The sequence below is a fragment of the Bos indicus genome, chromosome 5 (assembly GCF_029378745.1).
Source record: "Bos indicus isolate NIAB-ARS_2022 breed Sahiwal x Tharparkar chromosome 5, NIAB-ARS_B.indTharparkar_mat_pri_1.0, whole genome shotgun sequence".
Lineage (NCBI taxonomy): Eukaryota > Metazoa > Chordata > Mammalia > Artiodactyla > Bovidae > Bos > Bos indicus.
Genome location: NC_091764.1, coordinates 37,199,252 through 37,222,308, shown reverse-complemented (window position 1 = coordinate 37,222,308; position 23,057 = coordinate 37,199,252). Strand labels below are relative to the sequence as shown.

General features: G+C 38.0%; 1 protein-coding gene across 4 annotated transcripts in view; it reads right to left on the bottom strand.

The window, feature by feature from the left end:
* Nucleotides 1–20,779: 20,779 nt before the first annotated feature.
* The window catches only part of ADAMTS20 (ADAM metallopeptidase with thrombospondin type 1 motif 20), a 218,532-nt gene continuing 216,254 nt past the window's right edge, over nt 20,780–23,057 (bottom strand). For all 4 annotated transcript variants that reach the window (XM_019960760.2, XM_019960761.2, XM_070789242.1 and 1 more), the window contains one exon: nt 20,780–22,294. In XM_019960760.2, coding sequence (XP_019816319.2) covers nt 22,205–22,294 — 90 coding nt within the window. In that variant the 3' untranslated portion in view covers nt 20,780–22,204. The remainder of the gene's footprint in view (nt 22,295–23,057) is intronic.

Genomic DNA, 23,057 nt, shown 5'->3' with positions numbered 1-23,057 from the left:
TACTGTAAGAAGTGGGGGGAAAAATCACAGTAGTTATCACATAGGTTTGTTTCATGGCTTAAATAAGACAATGCATTCAAAAATTCACATCAAATCATAACTGTTATCATTTGAATAAGCCATCAAAATTTTGCAAGGTAAAATTTGTTTTGAACTAATGAGGAAACAGTCTCAGAAATGTGTACTAACTTGCCAGAGATTTGAAACAGAGTATTAAATCGTGGTCTGCTGAAAGTCAGAGTTTTCTGCACTCTAAGAGAAAATTACAGTGTGGACATTTTAAAGGAAGTTTAAAGTTGGATTGAATGAGCAGTTAAGTGGAGATTCCGGTTTTTCTTGCAGTTTAACCATGAGAAAAGAACTCAGAGATTCAAATGTTTCAGTTTAAAATATTCTGCTTGCAATAAATTTTAGTTTGAAAGTTTACAATTGAAAATTTTATAGTAGTAGTAGTGTTAATCGTTCAGTCGTGTCTGACTGTGCGATTCCAGAGATTGTTGCCCAACAGGCTCCCATGTTCTTGGGATTTTTCAGGCCAGAATACTGAAGTGGGTTGCCATTCCTTTCTCCAGGGGATCTTCATAACCCAGGGATCAAACCCAGGTTTCCTGCATTGCAGGCAGGTTCTTTACCATCTGAGCCACCAGGGAATAAGATATAATAGAAAGGAAAAGTAATATTAGGGAAGATAGGAACTTCATTCTTGCTTTCTGCTAGCTACAGAGGGACTATTTCTTTGTCTCAAGTATGTTTAGAACTGGTAATTTTCATACTGACAGCCTAATGGATGATACTACAGAACAGAAAAAGAGACTCTATTTCCTCCTCAGACACATGGAGAGATATACATAAACATATGAAATTGGCTTCAAACTCATTGGTTATATGGTCTGAAAAAAGAAAACTACCATGAAATATATGGTTTGTCTACATAAACATATTTCCATATGACACTTTGTAGGTTATGAAATATCTAAAATTATTTATCATTCCTATACTTAAAAAGTTTCCAAATTTCTGCTAAACTACAGATGAAGTTAGCTTCACTTTTTAGCTCATCACCTTTTGCCATATGATGAATATGATCTTGGGAATTAAGCAACACTTTAAATACTAAATTATAAGCTTTGATTCTATGTAAGTATTATAAATTCATTTATATATTATTATTCATTCTAAGTTTTGAAATTCTAACAGTTTTAAAGTTTTTTTATATATACCATTTTTTAAAGTCTTTATTGAATTTGTTATAATATTGCTTCTGTTTTATATTTTGGTTTTTTGACCAAGAGGCATGTGGGATCTTAGCTCTCTGAACAGGAATCAGTCTCGCCCCCTGCATTGGAAGGTGCAGTCTTAACCACTGGACCACCAGGGAGGTCCCTGTAATTCTAACATTATAAAGAACTTATTTAAAAGATTTGACTATTTTTTAGAAACCTTATTTAAAATGCTTTTTATATTGCTTTGTTCAGTTGCTGTCCTGTTCAACTCTTTTCAACCTCATGGACTGCAGCATACCAGGCTCCACTGGCCTCCACTATCTCCTGCAATTTGTTCAAATTCATGTCCAACTGAGTCAGTGATGCTATCTAACCATCTCATCCTCTGTCTCCGCCTTCTCCTTTTGCCTTCATTCTTTCCCAGAGTCTTTCCAGTGAGTCAGCTCTTTGCATCAGGTGGCCAAAGTTTTGAAGCTTCAGCTTCAGCAACAGTTTTTCCAATGAATATTCAAGGTTGATTTCCCTTAGGATTGACTGGTTTGATCTTGAGATTCAAGGGATTAAAGAGTCTTCTCCAGCACCACAATTTGAAAGCATTGATTCATTGTCACTCAGCCTTCTTTATGGTCCAACTCTCACATCTATACAAGACTACTGGAAAAAACATAGTTTTGAGTAGATGGAGCTTTGAGTAGATGGACCTTTCTCAGCAAAGTGATGTCTCTGCTTTTTAATACTCTGTATAGGTTTGTCATAGCTTTACTTTCAAGAAGAAAGCATCTTTTAATTTTGTGGCTGCAGTCACCATCCACAGTGATTTTGGAGCTTGAGAAAATAAATCTGTCACTGCTTCCACTCTTTCCCCTTCTATTTGCCATGAAGGGATGGGACCAAGGCCATGATCTTATTTTTTTGAATGTTGAATTTCAAGTCAGCTTTTTCACTTTCCTCTTTAACACTCATCAAGAGACTCTTCACTTTCTGCCATTAGATTGGCATCATCTGCTTATCTTAGGCTGCTGATATTGCTCCTGGCAATCTTGATTCCAGTTTACGATTCATGCAGCCCAGCGTTTTGCATGATATATTCTGCGTGTAAGTTAAATAAGCAGGGTGACATAATACAGTCTTGTTTTACTCATTTTTCAATTTATATAGCAGCATCTTAATATAAAAAAATCACTATGTTTCCTTTATTCATCTGTTAAATAGCACTAGTAATCACATTCAGAAAGAAAATACCTTTACTGAGTTTCATATACAAAGGCATCTTCAATGAACTTTCAGTTTAGCAAGGGGAAATCATATTTTTGCTGAAGGGGCTATAATAAAAATCATTGACAACATTTAACCCAAGACCAGTGTTTAGGAAAAGGCAATTTATTCTGAATAGAGAAAGTTTGATGTGAAAATCTTATCTTTGATATAATAAGAATACAGTAAAGAGTATAACTGAGGATGATCTGAAAAAAGGAATCAAAATAAGCAGTGGCACAAGCAGACAAGAACAGAGATTCAAGAGGAGAAAAATAAATAAGAAGATTAATAGCCATTGGTATAACTAAACATTTCAGGTAGTAGAGAAATGAGAGATAAGTATTTGAAAGGATGGTCGGAATCAGAATTTGAAGGTCTGAAAATGCTAAGATAAATAATTTGCACATTATTCTCCAGCCTCTGAAGTCCTGGCTTTATCTTTATTCGAAGAAGTGGTTCTCAAAGTGTTGTCTAGGGAACATCGGAGTCTCCATGAGGTTTTCAGAATCCACGAAACTAACTTCATAAGAATACTAAGATATTCATAGCCACTGTTACTCTCATTGTCCCACAGGTTTACTGCGGAGTTTCCCATGATGTGGGACATCACAAAAGATTAATTGCACAAGCTGATGTGAGAATCCATGTGTATTCTCTTAAGGCAGACATTAAAGACATTTATGAGACAAAAACACATGCCATTTTTCTTGATAAGTGTGCTTTGTTTTGGAGAATATAGTTAATTTTTATAAAAATATATAATTTACATCAACATGTATTGGCTTATTAAAGTTAATTTATAATAAACTAATAAATATTTTTGAAGTTCTCAGTTTTCATATATATATATATGAATACATATACCTATACATATATCAATGCAGATGTAACTCAGCTGAACAAAAGCTCTTTGGAGTCTTCACCAATTTTTAAGAGCTTAAAGAGGCCCTGAAACAGAAGGTTAGAGAACTGTTGCTATAACAGTAACTTGGCCTTGGTACAATTCTATCATGGCCTCTAGAGAACACATCCAGCCATTTTGTAAACATGCAGAAAACTGATTCAGTCACCAAAATAAAAGAACATAATTAAAATTTTTAATAAGCCTGTATATCTAAAAATATAATTTTGACATGTAATCAATGTAAAACAAGATATAATGAATTCAAAAGAACATCATTTGAAATCCCACTTATTAATTCTTCTTGAGACTTCAGTGAAAAAGCTTTTCTACCAGAGGTGCCAAATCCAAGTTCAGCTCATTTGGCTCAGACCAAGGTCTCTCGAGGCCTCCCTGATTCAAATCACCTGAGCAGCTGTCTTCAGAGGAAGATCCCTAGGTCTTACCATAACTTCCAATCGTCTCTTATGGAAGATCCCATATGCATTCAATCAAAAGTTGCACACTGTTCTTATGAACACTGCCATTTAAAATTCTTGTTTTAGGATATTTGTGGTGTACTTAAAGAACTGACAAAAAAAGCATCACAAAATGGTGGTTAAAACATACACTGTGTCAAACATTTCACTTAACTGGAATTTCAGTTACCACAGATAGAGGTGTTTTTCTATTAGAAGGTATCTCATTGTTAGGCAACAATTGAGAACCCTGACCTTTACAGAACTTGTCCAGAGAAAAATAGTTACTCATGGGTCCCTGAAAGTGAAAGTATTAGTCACTCAGTCCTGTTCAACTCTTTGCAACCCCATGGACTGTAGCCCACCAGGTTCCTCTGTCCATAGAACTCTCCAGGTAAGAATACTGGAGTGAGTTGCCGTTCTCTCCTCCAGGGGATCTTCCTGACCCAGGGACTGAACCCAGTTTTGCATTGCAAGCAGATTCTTTACCATCTGAGCCACCAGGGAAGCCTATGGGACCTTGCTGCTGCTGCTGCTGTTGCTGCTGCTGCTGCTGCTAAGTCGCTTCAGTCGTGTCCGATTCTGTGCGACCCCATAGACGGCAGCCCAACAGGCTCCGCCATCCCTGGGATTCTCCAGGCAAGAACACTGGAGTGGGTTGCCATTTCCTTCTCCAATGCATGAAAGTGAAAAGTGAAAGTGAAGTCGCTCAGTCTTGTCCAACTCTTTAGCGACCCCATGGACTGCAGCCCACCAGGCTCCTCCATTCATGGGATTTTCCAGGCAAGAGTACTGGAGTGGGTTGCCATAGTGAGACATAAATTCATCAGACATCACTCTGCCCTCATGGAAGAAGAAAGTGTGGATAAAACCTGAGCTTTTGAGACTTTTAAGGTATACAAGAGAATCACCAAAGATTACAAAGCCAATATTTACTATATGATCATTTACAGAAAAAAATTGCTGTCTCTTGCTCTAAATGAATACTTCTTAAACGTTAACAAATTAATCTTTCAGGACTCTTGTTAAAATGCAGATTCAGTGGATCTGGAGTCAAGATTCTTATTTCTAATCAGCTCCCAGGAGATGCTACTGGCCCACTGGCCACCACAGAGCAGGTGTGAAATGCAAGACTTCAGGCCAACTGCAGTCCTACTGAACCGGAAGCTGTACTTCACTGGGATCCATGGATAAGCCTCATGCCCACTGACTACACCAGAAGAACTGATGTAGATTAGAAAAAAGGGTGTGACCCTTGACTTCAGACAGAGTAGAACCAGAATCCCTCCTTATTAGGCATGGGGATGCATGTGTGCATGCAAAGTCGTTTTAGTCGTGTCCAACTCTTTGCAACCCTATGTACCTTAACCCACCAGGCTACTCTGTCCATAGGATTCTCCAGGCAAGAATACTGGAGTGGGTTGCTGTGCCCTCCTCCAGGGGATCTTCCTGACCCAAGGATCTAACCTGCATCTCTTATGTCTACCTGCATTAGCAAGTGGGTTCTTTACCACTAGAGCCACCTGGGAAGCCCAGTCACGGGGATATCTGCATGCAGCTCAAACTCTCCAAGCCCCTATTTTTTCCACTTCTAAAGTGGGGACAAGAATACTTTGTTCACCCACCTCATAACTATTGTGAAAATCAAACATGACAATGGAAATAATTTATAAATAACACTAACACATATTGAAGGGTTACTATATCCAAGCTACTATGGCAATTAATTTACAAATAAAGAGATTGAGTATCAGCGAGGCAAAACAACTTGTCAGGATTCACACTGCAAACCAGAGAAGAGTTCAACTGGTATTCAGTCCCAACGAGTAGTTACCTGCTCCCACACTTTTTATGACCAAATGATTGTGCAACTTTGAAGGTCTTTCAGCCCTATTCCAACGTCTGTGTTGGTGACTTCTATTTTTTTTTTTGCAATCGTACTCCAAAATATATCTCCATGAATAAATGAAAGAAATCTACAATCTGGGGAATAGGGAAAATACTGCAAACCATATTGTACACATTTGACCTTGCCAAGAACTCAAAAAACAATGAAATAAATCAAAATTGCCTGAACCCATATATTACATCAGAGCAACTTTGTTAATTAAGGTCAAGTTTCCAGAAATCCAGGAATGGTCAACTCTTAGGCTGACTAATCGTATATTGAAGGAAATACCAGTATACACATGCTTCAATTATACAGTCTCCTGATTTTTGAAATCACCTTTGAGCATTACTCTCAGGATAGTTTTTGGCAGCAAAGCCTCCATCTGCTTATAATTTCCCTTGCATTTTCATGGCCTTTTCAGTCCTTGCTGCTTTACCCAGCAGGAAGTCAAATTGGGTGAATCATTTCCACCAGGCAATCCCCATCTCTGCAACTTACTTTCATTTTCCCTTCATGCCCTTGGTAAAGGGTCATAGCCCTGGAAAACTGTCTTTGAAAGAGGAGCAACAGCATCCTCTACTGACTGTGGGTTACAGCGTCAAAGGGGCACCAGTTCCCTTCAGTATTTCAGTGGGATTTGCACCACTCTTCTTTAGTGCCTTTGTCAGTGTTTCTTACATCTTTATTTTAGGCTGTTTAAGAATGAAAATAAAACCTTGGTATTTAACTTTTAAAGCCACTTTATTGAGGTATATAACTGACATGCAAAAAACTGTACATATTTAATATATACAATTTGATAAGCTTGGAGATAAGACAAAAATCATCACCACAATCTATACCATAAACATACAAACCCGATCACAAAGTTGCCTTCTACTCTCTATTATTGTTATTATTTATGATAAGCATACTTAACATAAGAACCGTCATCCTGAACACTATTGGTGGGAACATAAATTGGTAGAGCGACTGTTGAAAACAGTATGGAGGTTTCTCAAAAAACTAAGAATAGAACTACCATATGGACCAGCAATTCCACTCATATATATATATACCAAAAACACTAATTCAAAAAGATACCTGCACCCCAATATTAATAGCATCATTATTTACAATTACCAAGACATGGAAGCAAACTAAGTGTCAATCAACAGATGAATGGATAAAAGAAGATATGTTTTTTTTTAATTTAATTTTATTTTTAAACTTTACAATATTGTATTAGTTTTGCCAAATATCGAAATGAATCCCCCACAGGTATACCTGTGCTCCCCATCCTGAACCCTCCACCCTCCTCCCTCCCCATACCCTCCCTCTGGGTCGTACCAGTGCACCAGCCCCAAGCATCCAGTATCATGCATCGAACCTGGACTGGTGACTCGTTTCATACATGATATTATACATGTTTCAATGCTATTCTCCCAAATCTCCCCACCCTCTCCCTCTCCCACAGAGTCCATAAGACTGATCTATACATCAGTGTCTCTTTTGCTGTCTCGTACACAGGGTTATTGTTACCATCTTTCTAAATTCCATATATATTCGTTAGTATACTGTATTAGTGTTTTTCTTTCTGGCTTACTTCACTCTGTATAATAGGTTCCAGTTTCATCCATCTCATTAGAACTGATTCAAATGTATTCTTTTTAATGGCTGAGTAATACTCCATTGTGTATTTATAATTAATGAACTATTCAGCATATAAATGAAAGAAATTTTGCCATTTGCAGTAATATAGAGAGTCTCACGGAGAAGGCAATGGCACCCCACTCCAGTACTCTTGCCTGGAAAATCCCACAGACAGAGGAGCCTGGTGGGCTGCAGTCCGTGGGGTCGCTAAGAGTCGGACAGGACAGAGCGACTTCACTTTCACTTTTCACTTTCATGCATTGGAGAAGGAAATGGCAACCCACTCCAGTGTTCTTGCCTGGAGAACCCCAGGGACGGGGGAGCCTGGTGGGCTGCCGTCTATGGGGTCGCACAGAGTCGGACACAACTGAAGCGACTTAGCAGCAGCGCAGAGAGTCTTAGGAGGCATTAGGGAAGGAATTGGCAACCCACTCCAGTATTCTTGTCTAGAGAATCCTGTGGACAGAGTGGCCTGGTGGGCTGCTGTCTGTAGGGTCTCAGAGAGTCGGACATGACTGAAGCGACTCAGCATTCATACGTGCATTGGAGAAGGAAATGGCAACCCACTCCAGTATTCTTGCCTGGAGAATCCTATGGACAGAAGGGCCTGGTGGGCTGCTGTCTATGGGGTCGCACAGAGTCAGGCATGACTAAAGCAACTTATATAGCAGCAGCAGCAGAAGGCATTATGGTAATTGAAATAAGTCAGACAGAAAAAGACAAAAACTATATATCACTTATATGTGGAACCTAAAATATACAACAAAGAAGAAGCAGACTCACAGATATAGAGAACAAATTAGTGGTTACCAATAGGCAGGTGAGAGGAGCAATATAGAGGTGGGTGAATGGAAAGTACAAGCTATTGGGTGTAAGATGGCTCAAGGATGTATTGTACAACACAGGGAATACAACTAACATTTTGTAATAACTGTAAATTGAAAGTAACTTTTAAAAGTGAGTCCCTGGTAGCTTAGCTGGTAAAGAATCTGCCTTCAATGCAGGAGACCCTGGTTCAATTCCTGGGTCGGGAAGATACGCTAGAGAAGGGATAGGCTACTCACTCCAGTATTCTTGGGCTTCCCTGGTGGCTCAGCTGGTAAAGAATCTGCCTGCAATTTGGGAGACCTGGGTTTGATCCCTGGGTTGGGAAGATCCCCTGGAGAAGGGGGCAGCTACCCACTCCAGTATTCTGGCCTGGAGAATTCCATGGACTATACAGTTGCAAAGAGTCAGACATGACTGAATGACTTTCACTTCACTTCAACTTTTAAAAATTGAATACTTTTTTTTTTTTAAAGATTTTAAAGTAAACAGTCTCTCTACTATCCCTGAGACTCTAGGTTTCCAAAGGGGTACACACCCAATCTCTCTATACATATAACATGTTTGTATACTGTGAAACTAGTTCACAAAAGCATTATCTACAATCCCACAGGTCATGATAAAAGTAGTAATGACAGTTAACACTTTAAAAACTTATTGGAGAGAGAAATCTAGGAAAATAGTGTAGTAAGAATCATCAAGAATCTGTTTTCCCACCTAGAAAACAATTGTACTGGCAGAATCTGTCTGATATAACCATTTTAGATCTCTGGCATCTACTGAAGCTTTGCAACTTCCAGGGGATGGCTTGGACAGTAAATTGTGATCAATTTCAGTCAATTTGGGGGCTTCCCTGGTGGTTCAGATGGTAAAGAGTCGGCCTAAAATGCAGGAGATCTGAGTTTGATCCATAGGTTGGGAAAATCTCCTTGAGAAGAGAATGGTAACCCACTCCTGTATTCTTACCTGGAGAATTTCATGGACAGAGGAGCCTGGTGGGCTACAGTCCATGGAGTCATATAGAGTTGGATATGACTGAATGACTATCATACATACTCTATCAATTTCAGATTTAACTCAACAGCATACCCATAGCCCGTCCCCATTCCCAAGGAAGACAGTCATGATTTGTTCCTGGAGGAGCTTGCACATAGCTTGAGGAATCCAGGGTGAGCAAAAAGGACCTGTCCTGAAAGTGTGGGAGACATGTGTTTGTTCACTGTGAGCTGCTTCTGATCATGACAATACAGATATGGAGACAGGTAGTTACTATGAAACACATCCCCACATACACACCCACTGTTGCAATCCCCTCACTCTCAGCCTAAAGAAACTTCCAGGAGATTTAAAGGGCGAGATCTTTTTCCCTCCTTTGCTTTTCTCTTTTTCCCCTTTTGGGAGCCAGACATTAATGACCAAGACATTCAAAAGCAATTGTATTTGAATTTAGAAAGTCACTGTGCATGGTTTGGAAAAGAAGCAGACTCAAAAAAGATCTGAGAAGACTTTACACTTACATCCAAGTTGATTGTTGGCACAGAGACAGCCTATAACAGTCCAAACCAAGAAAGAAACAACAAAGAGCAAATCCTTTTTGAAAAAGAGAATCTGACTGCCAGAATTTCTACATAATTAAATTTAAATGTTCCATTTTCAACAAAATGTCACAAGACATATCAAAAAAAACATGTAAGTATAGACCATTCATTGGGAAAAAATAAACCAACAAAACAAAAATGCCCCTGAAAAAAGACTAGATGGCAGACCTACTAGATAAAGATTTTAGAAAGATGCTCAAAGAACTAAAGGAAGATTTAGAGAAAGTCAAGAAAATGGAAATAAATGGAAATATCAGTAAAGGCATAGAAAACCTGTAAAGAAATTTTTAAAAACTATAATTGAAAAGTAAAATACACTAGGGAAATTCATAGGTAGGTTTGAGTGGCAAAATAACCCATTAACTTGAAGACAGGATAATTTAAATTATCAAGTCTGAGAAACAGGAAGAAAAACAATTGTAAAAACAAGTGTGAGTACAGCCTAAGGGACCTGCGGCACACCATCAAACAGACCATCATATGAATTGTGGGAATCCCAGAAGGAGAAGAGAGAAAGGGGCAGAGAAGTTATTTAAAGAAATAATGACCAGGAACTTTCCAAATCTGATGAAAGATATGAACAAAAGTGTACAGTAAGTTCAATGAACTCCAAGTAAGATGAACTAAAAGAAACTCAAATTGACACATGTTAAAATCAAACTGTCCAAATTCAAAAAGAAGCAGAGTATTGGAAGCAGCAAGAGAGAATTAACCCATCATATTCAAGTGATCCTTAATAAGATTTTGGACAGATTTGTCACCAGAAACTTTGGAGTTCAGGGAGAGGGAGAGGGTGGGAAGATTTGGGAGAATCGCATTGAAACATGTAAAATATCATGTATGAAACAAGATGCCAGTCCAGGTTCGATGCACGATACTGGATGCTTGGGGCTAGTGCACTGGGACGACCCAGAGGGATGGTATGGGGAGAGAGGAGGGAGGAGGGTTCAGGATGGGGAACACATGTATACCTGTGGTGGATTCATTTTGATATTTGGCAAAACTAATACAATTACGTAAAGTTTAAAAATAAAAAAATTTAAAAAAAGGCAGTGAGCTAATACATTCAAAGTGTAAAGAGAAAAAAAAAAAAAAAACTCAACCAAGAATCCCATATCTGGCAAAACCAGACAAAGATTAAGATATTTCCAGATAAACAAAAGATGGAGCTTATTACTACTAGTCTTGCGCTGTAAAAAATGCTACAAGTACTCCTGAAAGTTGAAATGAAAGAACACTAGCTAGTAACTTAGTTATAAGAAGAAATAAAGATGTCAATAAAGGTAAATAAGTGACTCATTTTAAAAGCTAATATTATTTTAAAATTTGTTTGTAGCTCTAATTTTGTTTTCTACATGATTTAAGAGAATAATGTATTATGAAAATCAATTACTAACTTATGTTTTAGATCACATAATGTATAAAGCTATACTTACATGACATCAATAACTGAAAAACATGGGAAGGAGCTGTAAAAAAATGCTTGTGTGTTTTTGAGGTTAAGCTGGTATAAATTCAAATTAGAATATTTTAACTTTAGAATATTAAATGTAATCCCCATGGTAACCACAAATAAAATAGTTACAGAATATCACAAAAGGCAATAAAAGTGGAATTAAAATACTTTTAAAAAGTTATTGACTAAATACAAAAGAAGACAATAATTCAGGAAATGAGGTACAAAAAAAGCATCATAGAGCACATAGAATATAAACAGCAAATAACAGATGTAAGACCGTATCAGTATTTACTCTAAATGTAAGAGAATTAAATTCTCTAATTAAAAGATAGAGATTGGAATAATAGATAAAAAATATGATATACTGTTATGTTAATTATATGCTGTTTATAAGAGACTCAGTTAAGTTCAGTCACTCAGTCGTGTCCGACTATTTGTGACCCCATGAATCGCAGCAGGCCAGGCCTCCCTGTCCATCACCAACTCCCGGAGTTCACTCAGACTCAAGTCCATCGAGTCAGTGATGCCATCCAGCCATCTCATCCTCTGTCGTCCCCTTCTCCTCCTGCCCCCAATCCCTCCCAGCATCAGAGTCTTTTCCAATGAGTCAACTCATCGCATGAGGTGGCCAAAGTACTGGAGTTTCAGCTTTAGCATCATTCCTTCCAAAGAACATCCAGGGCTGATCTCCTTTAGGATGGAGTGGTTGGATCTCCTTGCAGTCCAAGGGACTCTCAAGAGTCTTCTCCAACACCACAGTTCAAAAGCATCAATTCTCCTGTGTTCAGCTTTCTTCACAGTCCAACTCTCACATCCATACATGACCACCAGAAAAACCATAGCCTTGACTAGACGAACCTTTGTTGGCAAAGTGATGTCTCTGCTTTTGAATATGCTATCCAGGTTGGTCATAACTTTCCTTCCAAGGAGTAAGCGTCCTTTAATTTCATGGCTGCAGTCACCATCTGCAGTGATTTTGGAGCCCAAAATAATAAAATCTGACACTGTTTCCACTGTTTTCCTATCTATTTCCCATGCAGTGATGGGACCAGATGCCATGATCTTCGTTTTCTGAATGTTGAGCTTTAAGCCAACTTTTCCACTCTCCTCTTTCACTTTCATCAAGAGGCTTTTGAGTTCCACTTCACTTTCTACCATAAGGGTTGTGTCATCTGCATATCTGAGGTTGATATTTCTCCCGGCAATCTTGATTCCAGCTTGTGCTTCATCCACCCCAGTGTTTCTCATGATGTACTCTGCATATAAGTTAAGTAAGCAGGGTGACAATATACAGCCTTGACAGACTCCTTTTGCTATTTGGAACCACTCTGTCGTTTCATGTCCAGTTCTAACTGTTGCTTCCTGACCTGCATATAGGTTTCTCAAGAGGCAGGTCAGGTGGTCTGGTATTCCCATCTCTTTAAGAATTTTCCAGTTTCTTGTGATCCACACAGTCAATGGCTTTGGTATAGTCAATAAAGCAGAAATAGATATTTTTCTGGAACTCTCTTCCTTTTTCGATGATCCAGTGGATGTTGGCAATTGGATCTCTGATTCCTCTGCCTTTTCTAAAACCAGCTTGAACATCTGGAAGTTCACGGTTCACATACTGCTGAAGCCTGGCTTGGAGAATTTTGAGCATTACTTTACTAGCGTGTGAAATGAGTGCAGTTGTGAGGTAGTTTGAGCATTCTCTGGCATTACCTTTCTTTGGGATTGGAATGAAAACTGACCTTTTCCAGTCCTGTGGCCACTGCTGAGTGTTCCAAATTTACTGGCATATTGAGTGCAGCACTTTCACAGCATCATCTTTCAGGATTTGAAATAGCTCAACTGGAATTCCATCACCTCCACTAGCTTTGTTCATAATGATGCTTTCTAAGGCCCACTTGACTTCACATTCCAGGATGTCTGGCTCTAGGTGAGTGATCATACCATCATGATTATCTGGGTTGTGAAGCTCTTTTTTGTACAGTTCTTCTGTGTATTCTTGCCACCTCTTCTTGATATCTTCTGCTTCTGTTAGGTCCATATCATTTCTGTCCTGTATCGAGCCCATCTTTGCATGAAATGTTCCCTTGGTATCTCTAATTTTCTTGAAGAGATCTCTAGTCTTTCCCATTCTGTTGTTTTCCTCCATTTCTTTGCATTGATCACTGAGGAAGGCTTTCTTATCTCTCCTTGCTATTCTTTGGAACTCTGTATTCAAATGCTTATATCTTTCCTTTTCTCCTTTGCTTTTCGCTTCTCTTCTTTTCACAGCTATTTGTAAGGCCTCCCCAGACAGCCATTTTGCTTTTTTGCATTTCTTTTCCATGGGGAATGGCAAACCACTTCAGTATTCTTGCCTTGAGAACTCCATGAACAGAATGAAAAGGCAAAATGATAGGATACTGAAAAAGGAACTCCCCAGGTCAGTACATGCCCACTATGCTACTGGAGATCAGTGGAGAAATAACTCCAGAAAGAATGAAGGGATGGAGCCAAAGCAAAAACAATACCCAGCTGTGGATGTGACTGGTGATAGAAGCAAGGTCTGATGCTGTAAAGAGCAATATTGCATAGGAACCTGGATTGTCAGGTCCATGAATCAAGGCAAATTGGAAGTGGTCAAACAGGAGATGGCAAGAGTGAACGTCAACATTCTACGAATCAGTGAACTAAAATGGACTGGAATGGGTGAATTTAACTCAGATGACCATTATATCTACTACTGAGGGCAGGAATCCCTCAGAAGAAATGGAGTAGCCATCATGGTCAACAAAAGAGTCTGAAATGCAGTACTTGGATGCAATCTCAAAAACGACAGAATGATTTCTGTTCATTTCCAAGGCAAACCATTCAATATCACAGTAATCCAAGTCTATGCCCCAACCAGTAACGCTGAAGTAGCTGAAGTTGAATGGTTCTATGAACACCTACAAGATCTTTTAGAACTAACACCCAAAAAAGATGTCCTTTTAATTATAGGGGACTGGAATGCAAAAGTAGGAAGTCAAGAAACACCTGGAGTAACAGGCAAGTTTGGCCTTGGAATACAGAATGAAGCAGGGCAAAGACTAATAGAGTTTTGCCAAGAGAACACACTGGTCATAGCAAACACCATCTTCCAACAACACAAGAGAAGACTCTACACATGGACATCACCAGATGGTCAACACCAAAATCAGATTGATTATATTCTTTGCAGCCAAAGATGGAGAAGCTCTATACAGTCAGCAAAAACAAGACCAGGAGCTGACTGTGGCTCAGATCATGAGCTCCTTATCGCCAAATTCAGACTTAAATTGAAGAAAGTAGGGAAAACCACTAGACCATTCAGGTATGACCTAAATCAAATCACTTATGATTATATAGTAGAAGTGAGAAATAGATTTAAGGGCCTAGATCTGATAGATAGAGTGCCTGATGAACTATGGACTGAAGTTCGTGACCTTGTACAGGAGACAGGGATCAAGACCATCCCCATGGAAAAGAAATAAGAGACTCACTTTAGTTCAAAGACAAAAATAGGTTTGAAGAATGGAAAATAATATTTCTTGCAAATACTAAACAAGAGAGCCACAGGAGAAGCTATACTAATAGACAAAATGACTTTAAATCAAATAAAGGTATGAGACAAAGAAAGACATCATATATAAGTAAGAGTTTCAACACAGCAGGAAGATATAATAATTAGAAGCATTTACACTAATAACAGATGACAAACATACATGAAATATAAATGGACAAAATTGAAGAGAGAAAGAGACATTTCTGCAATAATTGACACCAATGCTCTACTCTCAATAGTGGATAGAGCAATCAGACAGAAGTAAGGAAATAGAGAACTCATAACACAATAAACCAATTAAATCTAACAGACATATACAAAACTGTAACAACAGAACACACATTCTTCTCAACTGAACAGTGGACATTTTCCAGCAAGGAATATATGTTAGGCCACAAATTAAGTCTTAATAGGTTTAATAAGATAGATATCATACAGAGTATTTTTTTATAATGGAGTATTTTTTTTTCATCTAACGAAGTTAGAAAATAAAATAGAACTAAAACTGGAAAATGCACAAATTTGTAGAAATTAGACAACATACTCTTAAACAACAAATGCATCAATGGAGAAATCACAAGGGAAATTAGAAAATACTTATAGATGAATACACTGAAAATTATGTGGGTGCTGTCTCATCTGACTCTTTGAGACCCTATGGACTGTGGCCTGCCAGTTTCCCCTGTCCACGGGATTCTTCAAGTAAGAATACTGGAGTGGGTTGCCATGCACTCCTCCAGGGAATCTCATCCCAGGACTTAACCTGTATTTCTTGCATTGGTATGTGGGTTATTTACCAGTAGCACCATTTGGGAACATAAAAACAATGCTAACTAGGCAATTTATTGTTACAAGCACATTAAAAAAGAAGAGATATCTCAAATCAACAAGCTAACTTTGCAACTTAAAGAACTAGAAAAGAACCAACTAAAAATAAAACTAGCAGAAGGAAGAAAATAATGATTAGAGATAAATGAAACAACATAAAAATAATAAAGAAAAATCAATAAAACCAAAAGTTGATTCTTTGAAAATATGAACAAAACTGAAAACCTTTAGTTGGCCTAAGAAAAGAGAGAGTAGAACTGAATAACTAAAATAAAAAATGAAAGTGGCGGCATTACCATCAACAATAAATATAGACAACAAAAAGGATTATAAAGAGTAAGATGAACAACTTTGTGCCATCAAATTGGATAATTTAGATGAAATGGACAAATCTGAGAAACACAAAACCAATCAAGATTGAGTCACAGAGATATAGAAAACATGATTAAACTGATAACTAGTTAGGAGGTTGAATCAGAAATCAAATGCATTCCAACAAAATTCCTGAACTTAATGGGTTCACTTGTGAATTCCATTGAACATGTAAAGAAAAACTAACACTGATTTTTCTCAAACTTTAAAAAAATAATTTGAAGGTGAGAGAACATTTTCTAACTTCAAATTTCTCATCCTCTGAGGCCAGCATTCCTCTAACATCGAAGTCAAAGACACTAGAAGGAAAGGAAACCACAGACCAACACCCTTATAAACATTGATGCAAACTATGCAACCGAAAATATATACTTGCATATAAAGGAGTAATATCCAGAATAAAACCCAACAATAACAGCAAAAACAAACAACCTAATTAAAAAATGGGCAAAGAACTTGAATAGACATTTTTCCAAAGAAGGTATATGAATGACCAATGAGCATATAAAAATGCCAAAATTATTAATCATTAGGAAAATGTAAATCAAAACCACAATGAGATAGCACCTTACATCCATTAGTGTGGCTACTATCAAAAACATTCGGAGAAGGCGGTGGCACCCCACTCCAGTACTCTTGCCTGGAAAACCCCATGGACAGAGGAGCCTAGAAGGCTGCAGTCCATGGGATCGCTGAGGGTCGGACACGACTAAGCGACTTCACTTTCACTTTTCACTTTCATGCATTGGAGAAACATTAAAAATAATCACTGTCAGTGAAGATATGGAGAAATTGGATCTGTTCATGGGATTGTAAAATGGAACAACCACTTTGGAAAACAGCATGAAGCAGTATGGTGGGTCCTCAAAAAAATAAACACAGAACAACCATATTATCAATGATTTCACTTCTGGGTATACACCCAAAAGAAGACAGAGTCTCAAAGAAATTCTTGTACATCCATCTTGACAGAGCATTATTCACAATAGCTAAAACATGAAAGGAATCCAAATGTCCACTGACAGTTGAATGGATAAGCAATGGATTGTGTATACAATGAAATATTATTAGTCTTAAAAATAGAAGGAAATTCTGACACATGCTACAACATGGATGAACATTAAATGGGGAATTACTGTTTAATGGCACAGTGTTTCAGATTTCCAAAATGAAAAGAGTTCTGAAGATGGATGGTGGCGATGGCTGAAGTACTGAATATCCCTAAACTGAACTTTTTAAATGGGTAAGGTGGTAAATATCATGTACTGCATATCTTCCACAATAAGAATGTTTAAGCAAAAATGGTTTTTAACCTAACTTATGAACCTGACCTAGTGCCAAATTTTTATAGATTAATATTTTAGCCACAAAGTGAGAAAGATACTACTAACAGCTCACATGTATAGTTACCATAATGTTCATAAAAAGTCTGTTATTTTCCCAAGGTCATAGAGCTTACATAAGCAGCAGAACTGGAGTGCAGACCTTCAGAACCTGCTGCTTGGTCACTAGAGCCCTTTTGGAATTATTTTCTATGTTTAACATTAAAGAAGATAGCTAATTTAGGACTTTCTACCATTCAAGGCATATTCACAAAAAATAGCCCATTTAATCTCATAATTTATATATTAGGAGGGCAAGCAGTGAAATTTTTCTTCCCACCATTTTACAATTTACAACATTGAGGTTAAAGTTGTGTGTCTATTATGAGACCCAAAAGATAGAAAATGCAAAGTACATCAAAAACTCAGGCAGACTTAACTATGAAACACTGTGAATGAAATCTTTTTGCTTTGTTTAGTAAACTGAACAGGTTTTGTGCGTTAAGTGTTGATCTACTCCATTCCAGGACTGCGTTATTTCCTCACAATTAAATACTAAATAGTTTTGTTTCTTCTGGTTCAAAATGGCAGAGTAGAAGGACAGGCACTCATCTCCTGCTGGAGCACCAAAATCACAACTAACTGTTGAATAACCATCAACAGGAGGAGGATGCTGCTGCTGCTGCTGCTGCTTCTGCTAAGTCGCTTCAGTCGTGTCCGACTCTGTGCGACCCCACAGACGGCAGCCCACCAGGCTCCCCCATCCCTGGGATTCTCCAGGCAAGAACACTGGAATGGGTTGCCATTTCCTTCTCCAATGCATGAAAGTGAAAAGTGAAAGTGAAGTCGCTCAGTCATGTCCGACTCTTAGTGACCCCATGGACTGCAGCCTACCAGGCTCCTCTGTCCATGGAATTCTCCAGGCAAGAGTACTAGAGTGAGGTGCCATTGCCTTCTCCGAGGAGGATGCTGGAACCTACTAAAAGAAGATACCCCATGTCAAAAGACAAAGAATAAGCCTCAGCAAGATGGTAGGAGGGGTTAATCATGATGAAATCAAATCCCATAGCCGCTGCAAGGGTGACCCACAAACTGGAGAACAATAATACCAAAGAAGTTCTCCCACTGTTGTGAAGGTTTGGGACCACGTGTCAGGCTTCCCAGCCTGGGGACCCGACAAAGGGACTGGGAAACCCCAGGGAAGCTGACCTTGAAGGGCAAAGGGACTTGATTACAAAACTTCCACAGGACTGGGGGAAACAAAGACTCAAGTCTTGGAGGGTACAAACAAAACCTTGTGCACACCAAGACTCAGAGGAAAGGAGCCATGACTCCACAGGAGACTGAACCAAAACTACCCGCTAGTGTTGGAGGGTCTCCTGTGGAAGCCTGGGTCAGCAGGGCCTCACCACAGGAATGGAAGGACTGGCAGCAACTTTCTGGGAAGGTCCCCTTTGGCCTAAACCCTGCTGGAGGTCACCATTAACCTGACCATACAACCCTTAGATCAAAGAGCTGGGTTGCCTCAGACAGAAAAACTACCAGGGAGGGAGCTCAACCCCACTCATCAGCAGATAACTGGATTAAGTTTTACTTGATTAAGTTTTACTTGTAAGTTTTACTCTACAAGGCCCTCTCAACAGTTCAGTTCAGTCCCTCAGTCCTTTGAGACTCTTTGTGACTCCATGGACTGCAGCACTCCCTGAGCTTACTCTAATTCATGTCCATCGAGTCAGTGATGTCATCAAACCATCTCATTCTCTGTCGTCCCCTTCTCTTCCTGCCTTCAATCTTTCCCAGCATCAGGGTCTTTTCCATTCAGTCAGGTCTTCCCATCAGGTGGCCAAAGTATTGGAGTTTCAGCTTCAGCATCAGTCCTTCCAATGAATATTCAGACTGATTTCCTTTAGGATTGGTTGGATCTCCTTGCAGTCCAGGGGACTCTCAAGAGTCTTCTCCAACATCACACTTCAAAAGCATCAATTCTTCAGCACTCAGCTTTCTTTATGGTCCAATTCTCACATCCATACCTGACTACTGGAAAAACCTTAGCTTTGACTAGGTGGAACTCTGCTTTTCAATGTGCTGTCTGGGTTGGTCATAGCTTTTCTTCCAAGGAGCAAGCGTCTTTTAATTCCATGGCTGCAGTTACCATCTGCAGTGATTTTGGAACCCAAGTAAATAAAGTCTGTCACTGTTTCCATTGTTTCCCTGTCTATGTGCCATGAAGTGATGGGACCGGATGCCATGATCTTAGTTTTTTGAATGCTGAATTTTAACACAGCTTTTTCACACTCTTCTTTCACTTTCATCAAGAGGCTTTTTAGTTCCTCTTCACTTTCTGCAATAAGGGTGGTATCATCTTCATATCTGAGGTTATTGATATTTCTCCTGGCAATCTTGATTCCAGCTTTGCTTCAACCAGCCCAGCGTTTCTCATGATGTACTCTGCATAGAAGTTAAATAAGCAGGGTGACAATATACAGCCTTGACGTACTCCTTTCCCAATTTGAAACCAGTCTGTTGTTCCTTGTCCGTTTCTAACTGCTGCTTCTTGACTTACATACAGATTTCTCAGGAGACAGGTAAGGTGGCCTAGTATTCCCATCACTTGCAGAATTTTCCAGTTTGTCGTGATCCACACAATTGAAGGCTTTATTGTAGTCAGTGAAGCAGAAATAGATGCTTTTTTGGAACTCTCCTGCTTTTTCAATGATCTGTTAGATGTTGGCAATTTGATCTCTGGTTTCTCTGCCTTTTCTAAAACCAACTTGAACATCTGAAATTTTCACAATTCACGTAGTGTTGAAGCCTGGCTTGGAGAATTTTGAGCATTACTTTCCTATCATGTGAGATGAGTGCAATTGTGTTAGACAAAATATAAATTCAAACAGTTGAATATTGCTCTCTACCCCATCAGATCAGAAAAAATTGACATGTCACTGAGAATGTAGATATTCTAATATTTGTACATAGAGGCAATGGTAATTTAAATTTATTCCATCCCTTTAGAAAGTAGTACTCTGGCAATTTCTGGTGAAGTTGAAGACAGGTGGACATAAAATCTTATTGTTCCCAAGGATCTTCTCCCTCTCTTGGGAGAAGATTGTGAGTCCTCACTCATTTCCATACATCTGGCCATCGTGCCCTGTAGCGGAAGTATATTTCCCCGTCCCATTGCCCAGGATTTGGTCATGTGATTTAATTTGGCCAACTGAATATGAGCATACATGGTACCCCTTCTATAAACAGAAGTCATTGCAAATTTCTGTCAGCCCCATGCCCCTATTTCCATAAGGGTGTGCACTAGGCAGGAGCTATTTCCATTGAAATTGCAACAATTAGAGTAAAATATTTTAGAATTTCTGAAGAGATTTTCCAGTTACAGACTTCTTTTGGTGAAGAATTCTTTTTTTCTTTTTTTTTTACATGTAAGGAAAATGAAAGCAAAGTCCCAATGTATCACACAAATATCTTTATTATTCAAATGTTTATAAATTATATGATTTTATTTATGCATAAAAACATTTCTAGAACATGTTATACATTTTGTAATAATGTTTGTAACTGGTTTCAGGCACATAGTGCAAAATACTTCTTTTCTGATACAGAGATCCCTAAATGTTTATTTAACCACACTGGTACAAAATTGCTTTAGTACCTTATATGGTACAGTATACCCCTAATAGTTTGAAAAAGAAAAACTTTGTGGGTACAATTACTATACTACTATTTCCTGGCGAAAATCTATCATTAGATTCAGCTTCCTTGGTTTATAGAGGAGGTTATCATAGAAAAATATTATCTATGATTCTTTTAAAATCAAATGGTTGTATAATACACAATTAAATTATTCACCTAAAAAAATCTTAATACCTGAGCATTTACTCATGAATAGTTAATTTTTATACTATCTTTCATGTTCTGGATTTGAGAGACCTCAGATATAAAATAACTTGAACTCTCTAATAAAAATTTTGCATATGTAAACATAATTTTATGTTTACCAAAACAGGTTCTTCAAAATGTCAATAATTCTTAATTTTCTACTTGATTAATAAAATACAGTACATAACTTTGAGAAAATAAATTTTTTAAGAGTAGACATATAGGCATATAAGTTATAAAGACATGATAGAATATAAACATTTTAAAAACAATATATTGCTCTTATAAGTACAATCAAATTAGAGGTAGGTGTTTTTAAGTGAAATTCTACTATATCATATCTTATTCTGTATTATACCCACAAAATTTCATGTTTAGTATTTAACCCAACTATATACTTTAATTACAAAACTATATTATATTTTAGGATGATTTTTTTGAAGCACCATAATGCACAGTTAAAAATTAAAGGAAACATAAAACAAGGTATCTAAGCTGTATCAGTAGAAAGTATAATGGCTATGTACTTTTTTGATGTGACCATTGATTTGTTATTCTCCTGACAGATTCAATAATGTTTATGATTTAAGTTCATTTTCCTAATTTTTACTTGCTCCATTTTAACAAGTAGAATAAGCATTTCATTGTACAGTAGGATGTGAGCAGAGATTTACATGTGTGTTTACAGGCATAACATAATTCTGGTCCAGTGCAATCTGTTAACAGCAGTATTATCTTAGCATAGTTCAAACATCCCTGTATGCCCTACCATAAATTATTTCATCCTTTTAAGGATCCTGATTAGAACCATGTATCATTCAGTTTACTTCAAAGGCCTTGAAAAATCAAGCAGTGATTGACTCCTCATGAGCATCCTAGAAAAAAGGCACAAATATTTTAGACATAAATCTCAGGAAGGAATAAAAAAAACAAGCACCAGCTATTTGCAGGTTCCAGAGAATGTCTCCTCTTTGGGACACACTTTCCTTCTGAATGTTCACACTACTTGAATTGGGAGACCAGTAGTCATGTGAGGAATACACTTTCCACAGAATCCTCCACATCTGCCATAGACTTTGGTTCCATCCTGAAAAGAGAAGAGGCAGAGATACAGGAGAATCTGTTACATGCTGGTATCTGTGTGCACAAGGCAGAAAAGCAAACGCTTTGAATCATGTGGCTGAAATAATTAGCCAAAGTTTCCTATAACAATTACACTTGAAGTCAAAGATTATGCCATTTCAGGATTAGTTGAAATCTGTGGTCACAGGAATTAGAGAACCCGAGATTCATATTAGCCACTTGATGATTATAAACCACACTTTACGTTAGACAATTCATCTCAATCCACGTATTTTTCATCAAGGTATCTACTTGCTTCAATGAGTTTATTAAAACCTCTCACAATTTGTTGTCCAGTGTTTCTCACAGACTGAATAAAAGAAAGGTATTAGGATTTTATATAAGATTCTCATGGACTAAATAAAAGAAGGATATTATGCAAACTTGACCTTAACTTCAAATATCTCCTGGAAGCATTAGAAACACAGCTTAAAGAAAACATAAAAGGTGATAGAATGGAGGGAAAAAACTGGATTGAAAGTAATACTTATAATTAGACACAGAGTTAGACACAACTTAGTGACTAAACAACAACAAAAAAGGAGATTCTTCTTTGCTTTTTTTTTTTTTTTTAGAAAAGCAGAGCTGCTAACTGAGGAATGGGTGGGCAGAGGCTGGTGAAGGAAGTGATGAGGACAGGGTAGATTTTCTTTCCAGACTGTCCTCCAACTTTAGGTCCAAAAGTCAAAAGGCCTTTTGATAGGATGAAACAAAAATAGTTTGAACTC